Source organism: Panicum virgatum, chromosome 1K (assembly GCF_016808335.1).
Source record: "Panicum virgatum strain AP13 chromosome 1K, P.virgatum_v5, whole genome shotgun sequence".
Taxonomy (NCBI): Eukaryota; Viridiplantae; Streptophyta; class Magnoliopsida; order Poales; family Poaceae; genus Panicum; species Panicum virgatum.
In genome coordinates, this window is record NC_053136.1 from 53,060,040 (window position 1) to 53,071,539 (window position 11,500).

Sequence of the window (11,500 nt, forward strand, 5' to 3'; positions counted from 1 at the left end):
GTAGGGAGGTGGCCGAGAGGCGGCGTGGTGCGGGATGGCAGCGAAACTAACTACCTGCGAGATCTTTGGGATTTTAAAACATCACGCGTTTGGTTCATGTTTTTTTTAGCATCTCAACTGTTCATGTTTTTTTTTTCCATCTCAAACTGCAGACGGGGCAGATGGTGGTTGTCCCTTTCCCACTAAGCTTGTGGCAAACTAATTAAACGGGTTTGATGCTGCCCACTAATGTATTTATTCTGCTCGCTTCGATGTGGTGGTATTAGGTCACTCTCAATGAGAGTTTTATGGAGAATTTTATGACATTAAATACCATCACTTTTACTGACATGGCAAGGAGAGATAAGACTAGAGTTTTATGGGATGTGAGGAGAGTTTCATCACCATAAAACTCTCCTGGCACAGTTACCTAGTTCTCAGTCTAGGTAACTGTGTCTATGAAACTCTCACTGAGACTGGTCTTATGCCAGTCTCAGTAAAGGTTTCATAGATAATTTCATGACATTAAATATCATCAATTTTACTGACGTGGCAAGGAGAGGGAAGGACGAAGTTTCAGGGGATGTGAGGAGAATTTCATCATCATGAAACTCATCTGACACGGTTACCTAGGGCCTGTTTGGGACCGCTTATAATCGGATTCTCGACGGAGAGAAGCGAGCCGACGAAAAAATCCCGCCAAACGCCCGGCGTTTTTCTCGCTTCTGTCAAACGCAGCGGCAGCAAAACGCGAAATTTGTATTGCGGCCGGTGAAAAGCGGAAAGCGACTTCTGGCTCGCTTCTCCGTGCCGCGCGTCCCCAGCAAGCGCGTCTCCTGGACGCGGAAACAAACAGGGCCCTAGTTTCCAGTCTAGATATCTGTGTCCATGAAACTCCCACTGAGACTGGCCTTAGTACCATATACATGGAGGCCACAAAACTTATATAGTTGTTGTATTATACTCGCTGCTACTGCCTACTGCTTGACTTGTGCGGCAATTCATTAATGTACTATGTATTGAACTACTAAAAAATAAATAAAGTTCTAACAAAACATAATAGAATTCAAAACAACAATAACAAAAGAGTTATTCATTATACTGTTCATTAACCAAAATCCAGCATGCATTGCATCATCTGGGATGAACAAAGTGTGACATATAGCTATTTGATGCGGTCCACGCCACTTGATGCCCAAAGATCTCTTAAGTCATCTTTGCATACCCATTTGTTGCCATGTGTATTTATGTATTGACTAACCTACTCTCCTACCATCGCCTCAGAGATGGTATAGTTGGCATTTGACTCCCTGCACAACTGGAGATAGGCAACATGACATGGATACTTAATCAATATAATACTTAAGTAATGATCTTAATAAAAGTATAGAATCACAAATCTTTAACACACTTAGTAAAATTGAAACAATTATTAAGCTATAAAGTTAAGAGATAGTGAGAGACCGAACGCATTAAGCTCATAAACAAATGTGACAATAGCAATTAGCATATTACAGAATTGGCTAACATCTGGTCATAGTAATTTAGTGTTTAGAGCTTTGATTTTAGAACAATAATTGATGGAATGGACATGACAGACATTGTATGCAAGCTATGCACAAAATTAGTGACCACAAGCATTGTGTGCAAACTACAAATTAGAGATAACCAATATCTTCTTTCATTTCAAACCCCATGTGAGCTCTTAGATCCAAATTAAAGATATGTAAGCAATAAGCTAAGATAAACAACTATTAATAATTTTGAAGAGCAAATCAACATATTATATAGCATTGCCACGGTAGAAAATACACCTAGATATTTAATCAACCAAGAATGAAGGCAGGATTATTCTCAGAACCCGCCGGTAAAATTGTCATCCTAAACTAGCATCAAATATTCAGGAATTAGGACCCGCTGGTAAAATTGCCATCCTTGAACTGCCTTCAACTACAAAACCCGTAATGAGGGTCATCCAACTATCAAATCAGACAAATTTAACCTTTGGTGGTTTCAAAGATGATTTTTTATTTTATAAAAATAAAAAATCAATCTTAAACTAAAAAAATCAAAATTAATTCACTTCAAGTCAAAAAAAATATATGAAATTGATGCTAATATTTTTCTAAAAATATAACCTATTTATTGGCACTTTACTTATCAATTATTCGGATCCAATTTTTTTATATTTGCAGTATTTATTTACTAGTTTCATAATTTTCTAGTTTAAAATAAATGAGTTTTGATTTTTTTTATATCTAACTGGATTAACATCTTTGAAACCACTCAAATGACCAAATTTGTCCAGTTTTAACACTAAATGGCGAAATATGTTCGATTTTAACAATTGGATGGATCTTGTTATAAGTTTTATAGTTGAAGGTTGAAAATATGACTTTTGTGATTGTCTGAGGATGTAATCGTTCGCATCCTCTGTTTTTTGTAAAGATTACGTAGGAACTACGAAGCGCCCAAATATATAAGGGATGCACAAACACCCACAGTTTGAGCTCATTTCTTTTAGCCAAACTACGCAAGCCTGCACCATTGACTTCCCCTCTCTAGGCTAGTGGCTGTGGGTGTTTGTGCACGTATGGGAAGTGCTCTTTTGACAGTTTGGCACTCGCCACACGCCTATCGTGTGCTTCTGCCCCGTACCAGTGCGACCCTGCCTTCCAAGTCCGTACAGCACACCTGGCCGTCTCGTCGTTGCGTTCTGTAGCAGCACCGTCCAAATTAGACCGGCTTAAATGCACTAACCATCATCTTAATACTTAATCCAGTTACTGTGCACTTAAAACGGTGTAACCTGACAGGCTGTCGGGTAAAATCCCGATTAAACTACTGTACTCCAGGATCACAATTGCACTTAGACCCGTACGAAGACGAGCACAGGTGTTACCCGCATACAGAAATCTTCAAATTAATTTACAACACCAGTTTTACATAAAAGTCTTAAATACAAACAACAGAGTTCAAACGCACAGCGGAAGTTTAAAACTGAGTTCGAAATACAATACGATAGCTACGACGACGATAAAAGGTGAGCTCCACATCCTGCCCACCGATGTGACGCCAACCTGCCCAATCTTCACGGGGAAGATGGGGCCCACTCGACGGTCCAACCTGGAGGAAGTGGCTGTCCAATCCAGGACGCACAGATCTCCTCGAAGTCCGCCGGGACACAACCTGCTCAGAAGGGTTACAACAACAACCCTGAGTATACTAATACTCAGCAAGGCTTACCCGACTCTGGGTATACTTAGCCAATTACCTAGACATGCAAAGCTTTTTGGCTCTGGAGTTCTTTTGCTGAAAAGCTGCTAGAAGTGAATCCTTACTTTCAATATTTTAGCTCTGTTTAGTATCTCAAGTATTAACTAAGTTTGCCTAATCATCTAGAGCACACATGGTAGATTAGATTAATTCTTCAGAACAATAGGTAAAGCATTCCAATGCTACCTTTCCATACTTATTCCACTTCTTACTACGATGTGACGCAGTGACCAAGGTTCTCTTAACCGAGAGAAACGGCGAATCGATCCGATTTAACCTTGCAAGGTGGACCTAACTCACACGACACATGTAAACCCCGCCGGGCCATGCGCGTCAACTGTTTCCACATTACCACGGCATCTGAACTACGCCTGCTAAAACCCAGGTGATGGGCCCCTCGCGGTGAACTCCCGGAGAACCCGGAGGCGGCATCCTATCCAACACCCGCCAACTCCCACGCCCAGCGTAGCATGGCGGAATTCAAATCACCGCTGTAATGTGGTACACAGCTTACCGGTTTCGACTACCTCCTACTTCCGGTATGTGGTTAGTACTGTTCAAACTCGGTCATCAGGGCCAACAACGGTACGGTCCTCAATCGACACAGGCGGGAGTTCATTTTCTCACATAAACCAACTCATTTCCGCCCGGTCTCCAATTCTTTTTACTCATCAACGTATTTCTAAGCCAAAGCTAAGGGATCAAGATCCTAAACTTGCGAGTGACAGCAATCACTCGACTTCTACCGAAATCCTATTTAGCAAAGCATTTCTATCGACACCTGCATACTAGTATAGGCCCACGGTACCTAGGGAAAACATGCATACTATGGTTCCATTCAACTCCTAGAACATAAATGCACAATACTTAAATAAACATTGAATAATTTTAAATTACGGTTATGCTCCGGGGCTTGCCTTGCAGGTCAGCGGGGTTAACAAAGTCTGCTGGAGCGTGCTCAACGACGACCTCCTGCTGCTCTCCTGCTCGTGGCTCCTGGACCGGCTCAGCAACTAGCTCGTGGACAGCGTCGGTCGTGGCGTCTACACGAATAAAATATGTCATGCAACAGATAGGACACAGAGCAATGCATAAGAGCTTACGATGTGAAAACAAGGTTTAAACATTTAGCCTGAAGTGTTTCCTTCGAAAACAACTACTAAAACGACTTAGGTTAGCATGGATTAACAGGAATTTGCTTTGCATGCACGAAACAAATAACCAGATCAACGCGAAAGCAGTAGGCATGCCTCACAAAAATTTTCCAACATAAGCTACTGCTATCAAAGCAATTAACTAACCCTAGCCAGGAAAAAGAACATAAATAGATCTACCCAAAAGTGCACATCACTAGCACCTGCAATTTTTACAGTGGATTACACGTACCAAGAGTAAGCCACTGCAAATTTTTCATAATTTTTAGAGCTATAGAACAAGTGGTACAAAATAAACTAGGTTAAACACAAATTGAATTTTTCATCAGAGAAAAAATGACAATTCACGTGAACCAGTATTTTTCCTCTGAAGATCATTATTTTAGAAACCTAACAAAATTGGTTTGGCATTTTTCGCATTTTTCTGTGATTTTATACACAATTATGAACTTTCAGCCGAATTTAGAATAAAAACATAAATTGGAAAACATAAAAGAGGGGGGGGGCTGACAGCCGGGCCCCACTTGCCAGGGACCCAGGCTCGCCCCCCCCCCTCCCCTGCTTTGCGCGCACGGCGGCGCGCGGCCAGGCGCAGCCCGCGGCGGCGCTCCCCGCCGGCGGGGCCGGCCAGCGGCGCTGCGGCGGCCGGGCCGAGGCGCCAGGCGGCGAGGCAGGCGCAGGCGCGCGGCATAGGGCGGCGCAGGACGGGGCGCGGCGGCGCAGGGCGGGGCGCGGCGGCGCAGGGCGGGGCGCACGGCGGCGGCCGGTGTTCCGGCGGCGGCGGCTTGCGGTGGCCGCGGGTTGGGGCGGCGCCAGCTCCAGTGAGGCCCGGCGGCCCTAGGGCGCGCGGTAGGGGGGCGCGGGCGGGAGCAGGGAGCCCCGGCGGCGCGCACGAGCGGCGCCCAGCGCGTTCGTGGCGGCGCGGCGGCGATTCCGCGGCGGCGGCGCCAAAATCGATTGGGGAAGGGGTCGGGGAGTAGGAGTAGGCCGCGATTGAGCTCACCGTGGGTCGATTTTGGGCGGAGGAGACCTCGGAGAGGGAGCTCGACGGAGAGGGGCGGAGCTCGGCGGGAACGACGATGGCGAGCGGCGGTCTGAGCTCGGTGCTAGGCCGATTCGGCCGGGGTAGGGCACGGCCGCGCTCGTGGAGGGATGGACGAGCTTCGGGGCGAGGTGTAGTGGTTCGGAGCGCGACGAATCGAGTTGCGGCGGCGAGGACTTGCCGGTGCGACGAGCGGCGGCGACCCTGCTCGGTTCTGCCCGCTTGAGCTCGACCTAGCTCCGAGTAAGAAGAATGGGGAACGGAACGGGAAGGTTCGGGCGTCCACGAGGATAAGGGCGCCGACGCCGAGGTCGGGCGCGATTGCCGACGCGTGGAGGCGGCGCCGACGAGCACAGTCGCCGGTATGGCCGGCGAGCTGCACAGTGAAGACACTGTTTCTTCGTTTAAATGATTTTGCCCGAGTTTGACTAGTTGAAACTCAAATTTTCATATGGGAACATGAAATTTGGCCAAAATAAAAGTTGTAGAGAAAAAGGAGATCTACAACTTTCGTTTTGGGCGAAAGTTGATTTGGAGCTCGGATCAAGGACAAAAACGAGATCGAACACTGCTAACTAGATGTTTGCTAAGCGAACGCGATTAGCGTTAACGACGAATTCGAGTGCACGATTAGCGAGTTAACTCTTGATTAGCGAGACGATTAACACAGGGGTGTTACACGTTCCGACACACGCCGATGGCGCCGTTTGCCATTCGTCCGGGCAGCGGCAGCATCATTTCTTATTGGCACGCACTTATACAGCAGGATTTCCTAAACTGCAATTAAGAAATGAACAGCAGGCTGTACTAGTAATTAACTGGAGTGGATAGATCAGCTGAGTGAGTTTCGATCCGGGGCCGTCCACGCCAAATCTGGAGTACAGATCTACAAAAGAAATTTCCTTTCTTTTTTTTCCTGACTAGTATGCAAGTTTGCAGGACAGAGAGAGCAACAAGGTGAAACAGATAATTTAGAGAGATACGGCAAGTGCGCCAGTTAAATTCAGGCAAAAAAAAAAAACCCTACTCCATGCGTATGCCTGGTCTAAATCTGAACTGATCTCTAGCTACTATATACTTTTGCACATATAATTGTATATGCAACAAAGCTAGGTCAGTGGTTCATGCAGGCTATACGAGGTTATTGGCAATTTCTATGCAGCTGGACCATCCGCACAAGCCGAAACCTGCAACAGGTTGCAAAATATGATTGAAGCAGGCAGCTCTCTGCATCCTTGCCTAACTCCAAAACATATATAGGATTGGTTTATGTCTCATTTTAAACTGTGGCCAGGTGAGTGTTATCGAAAGGAATTAGCCGGGGAGCAGCCTAATAATAATAAGCTCCGATCCTTGTTGACTGATCGGATCGATAACAACTCTATAATAATCCAGATTAGTCGCTACTAATATATATAATATAATCGATGCGGCAAGCAGGAAAAAGAGGGAAAGATTCCGGCAAAAAGTAGGCGCCAAATAGTGAAGCTGAGCCTAACACATTCAGAAGTTGAGCTACAGGGAATGCATCGTCCATACTTGCGTGAGAGAAGATATCGCTGTGAACTTGACTCTGAAAGAGAAGACATGAAGAGGGGTTGGTTAGGTCTCAGCTCACTTGTTTGGCTCAGAGGAACCCGTCGTGTCGACGCTGCACTTGCGAACCCCTTCTTTGTTGCTTTGGTAAACCAGTCTGTTTCTCTGCTCCTTTTGACTTATCATTTTTTTTTTTGAAATTCTCCTTTTGACTTATCATGTTCGCCACGCGCGACGGCCATATGCGGAAAAGGTCCACTAGCCGGCCGGAGAGGCTGGTCGATCACTACGGTCTGGTCTATCTGGATGGAGATCCAGTTGAAAGCAATGATCATATATAATTAAGTTTTTTTTTGACAGACATATATAATTAAGTTTCGACGTGGGAGGATCGGATTGGTTCCATGGCAAATGGGACCCACTACGCGACAGTGTCGAGATATACCACCGTACCATAGCATCATCATGAACACTACTACGATCGTGCATGGCCCAATTGTATGCTGGTGCGTGGTTTCTTTCGAACCAAATCATTTTGTTGTCGTGCTAATTAATTAATTAGATTCACAATAGCTTACTCATAATATAATAATCTTGTTGAAAACGAAGAATAATTGTGTGCCATCATACCTATGTAGATTTAACATAGATATGACCTAGGTACAGCAGCCTATCAGTGTACAGTGTAATGATCAGAACCATGCAATGCAAGCGTATCCTTCTCAAAGCTCAGATGAGACATGAAAGTTGTGAAGTACTTGAAAGATCCGTGGAGTACGCCTTAAGCAAGGGCTCGTAGCTTTGGAGCTTTCGTTACCGTGGCGCTCGGGACCACAACACAAAGGCTGGATAGGCTGGGTGGCCAGTAAAGCCATGTAAGGAATGCAGGCAGCATGAAAATGCAGCAATGCAAAGGACATGGATATGGATTGGGACGCAGCAGGCCGGGCTGGAAGAAAAAGCCTACAAGGCTACAACGAACACCTTCTCATTCTGGGGCCTCGCCGACGCTGGCTAGGACCAGAGAGCAATTCGGGCCCAAGAGCAAGTGCCCAGGCAGATAAAAAAAAGTTCTATCTGCATGAGCTGCAATGGCCACATTCAGAAAAATGACATCAACTGCATTCTCCCCCAAATCATCTGCAGAAGTGCTAAAAGATCAGCTGGATTAAACCAATACACCAGGATGTGCCAGAACCTAACCTTCGTATGCTGTTCTTACAATTTGAACAATGCACCTTCCTAGTTTCCATCATCTAAACGAAATTGAAACTGAATTCTCAGTGGAACAACTGAGAAATGGAATAACTTGAGCACTCACCGGCTGCATGGTTGGGTCAAGCGGCGGCGGCGGCAACGCGGGGGCTATTCTGGAGCCGCGGATGGACGTGTTTGAATCCAAAAAAGGGACTCTGCGGGCGCATGGCGGCGGTCGGCGGCAGCGCCACCCCGCGCGCGGGGTGTACCATGTCGCCGGGCCCCAACAATTTACAAAAGATTCCCTAATCAGGACACAAATATTTATGTATACATACAAACCTCTAAATTTTGCAAATAGATCTCTAATTCAGATCGTGATTAATAGTCGCGATCTGAATATTTTCAAATATATCCCGATATTTATTAAATAACCCCTGATATTCATTTAGATTTTACAAATAGGCCGCCAGTTCGCATCACCTCCTGTCGATCCACCATGATGCTTTGGAGAATTGGAGTAGCGTGCGTTCTGGTCCTTCTCGCAGTCTCGCTCTGCCGATTTGGTCGATTGGGCTGAGACCAGACCAGACTACCAGAGTACCCGCCGCCTACTTTTTTTTTTTTTTGAGAAAATCCGCCGCCTACTCGGAAGATGAAAGAATGAAAGAAATGCGTGGCTTAAACCGGGCCGTCCTTATTGTGTACTACCATATGATGGGCTACAGCCCACGCTTTTACTCGATAGATTTCGGCCCACATATAAGATTCCGCTCGAGAACCAGTCCACCAAAAAAAAGTCAGCACGCGAAAGAGCTCGAGATATTTTACGATCCGCTGGGCCTGGGCCCAGACGCCGACGCTTTTGACCCCACGCCCCCGTCCCCGCGCCGCCCAACTTGGATCTCCTCGTTCTCACTACGGATAAGCTCCCGCTTCCGATCCCACACCCCGAGGCCGATCAGCACTCGCCACCTCGCGTTCCCCGATTCGACGCATACACCCATTCCTCTGCTCCGCCGTCCACGCGAACGCCGAAAAAGCCCCATCCCTGAGTCCTGCCCGCAACCGCAAGCGGAACCAATGGCGCTCCTCGCGCCGAGCCCGCGCGCGCTCTGCGTGCGGGAGGCCGCGACGGCGGCGGCGCCGCCCCCGCACTCGCCAGCCGCTTGCTCGACCGTCGGCGGCGGGGCGGCCGGGCGGGCCCTGTGGGTGTGGAACGGCGGCGGGATGGGGATGGGGAGGAGGAGGGAGCGCGGGGAGAGGGTCAGGGCGGAGGCATACTTCTGGGACGTTTCCAAGCCGGTGGAGATGGAGGAGATCGACAGCATGGAGAAGCTCGACGAGGCGCTCAGGTGGTCCGTCGAGAACAACCAGGCCGTCGTCATTGACTGGTACGACTTCTGCCACCATGCTGCGGGCTCCTGCCCCACCTAAAAATGCATCGGCTTCTTAAATTACTCAACCCCGTGGACTTGTCTAGCATGTGGCCAATAATCTAGATACAGATTGTCATTATGTAAAACAATTGAGATGCTTTCTCACCTTAATCGACGTCCTAGTCTTGAACCGCTCTGGATATATATCACAATACTTCATCAGAAGTCAAGATGTAGTTTATTTTTTCAAGGTCTGAGATATTGTTTATTGTTGCCAGGATGGCTAGTTGGTGTCGGAAATGTATTTACCTGAAGCCTAGAATTGAGAAGATAGCAGGAGAATATCCAGGGTTAGTGTAAATTCATCACTGTGGAATGTTAGATTGGCACATGTTCCAGTTCTGTACATTGATCTGTAACTGATGCCAACCTCTGAATATACTCCTTACATATTGTGAAATGTGTTAGTGATTTGTTGGATTAAATCTTGCATCAAATTTCTGTTGCAGAGTCAGGTTTTACTTTGTTGATGTCAATAAAGTTCCACAAGCGGTGGTAAAACGAGGGAATATAACTGTAAGTCAGCAAATTCTAGCGTTTCTTCACAAGATTGTAATTGATTTAGAGTGACTCTGAAGATTTCTGTTCCCTTTGCTTTAGAAGAATTGACTCTGAAAACATCTGATTCTTTTATCTTTCTCTGTGCTGTGCATGCTGCTTTCCCATTGGCCTGTACGTGTACCTTCAGAAAATGCCCACTATTCAGGTACCACCATATTATTCCATCATTGAACTCCCATTCCTATACGATTGGAATCATAAAACGTTGAATTGTTGATCCTAAACTACGCATTGATATCCAGTTATGGAAGGATGGAGAATGGAAAGCAGAGGTAATAGGAGGCCATAAAGCCTGGCTTGTGATGGATGAGGTTAGAGAAATGATCCAGAAGAACAAGTAACTAAACACCCAAGGCTCAAGCAGTGCAATTGATATTGTACTGCAAAATGTATATATAGAGATGGCAGCTGATCTCTTCAGACGCTGAGTCAGCGATCAAATCAATAAATCTATATTTCAGCTCCTTATCACAGCAGAGCTGGTTAACCCTGTTTTTATCTCCAATTGGATTTCTCAAAGGTACAAATGTTCCGCCTATAACACAGAAGCCAACAACTATATTCACAGGAAGATGGGACACAGGGACAGCATTTTATCTACTTTCTTTTTCCTTACCCAATTCCCCTGCTCAATTCTCATTTTATACCGTTGGAATTAGATAAAATTTGTTCCAATAGTACATATTGATAGCCAGTTATTGAAGTACGGAGAAGGGGCCATATGCTTAAGAGGATTAGGTTAAAGAAATGACTCAGAAGAACAAGTCAGGTGATCAAATACCCTAGGCGTGCCATTGACACTGGTACTATAGACGAGAAATGTCAGATCATCTCTTAAGACATTTTCCTTTCTTCTTATATGAATGAGCAGGGCTCCTGCCGTATTTAAAAAAAACATTAAGTTGTACTAATCAATATTTCAGCTCCTTATCATTGCAGAGCTGGTCAAGTCTTGTTCTATGTTCCAATAATCCAGCCTTCCAATTTAATTGTTCTTCTGGGTCATTTCCAACAAGAACCAACAAACAGAGTATTCGCAAGAAAGAGCAATCATGTTGTAAAGAATCAAATAATAATCTAGTCTTCCGATTCTTTTCAATCGATATATCTGCAATATTCCATCTATCCCACTTACTGTACATCAGAACTCAACTATTATCTCTTAAAAAAAAGAACTCAAATAGACAAGAGTAAAATGCACCGGCAGCCCTTGAATTTGGCAGGGGGTGTCATTCCGGTCCCCAAACTTCCAAAATGCATATCTAAGTCCCTAAACTTGCTAATTGGTTCACGTGAGGTCCAAATCATTGTTCCAC

The 11,500-nt window shown here is 45.8% G+C and overlaps 1 protein-coding gene across 1 annotated transcript; it reads left to right on the plus strand.

The window, feature by feature from the left end:
* The first annotated feature begins 9,112 nt into the window (after positions 1-9,112).
* On the plus strand, positions 9,113-10,674 carry LOC120643549 (thioredoxin-like 3-1, chloroplastic). The gene is made up of 5 exons (XM_039919940.1): positions 9,113-9,578; positions 9,842-9,913; positions 10,073-10,139; positions 10,312-10,329; positions 10,427-10,674. The coding sequence occupies exons 1-5, from the start codon at positions 9,268-9,270 to the stop codon at positions 10,523-10,525; spliced, it is 567 nt and encodes a 188-aa protein (XP_039775874.1). The 5' UTR covers positions 9,113-9,267; the 3' UTR covers positions 10,526-10,674.
* Positions 10,675-11,500: the final 826 nt, after the last annotated feature.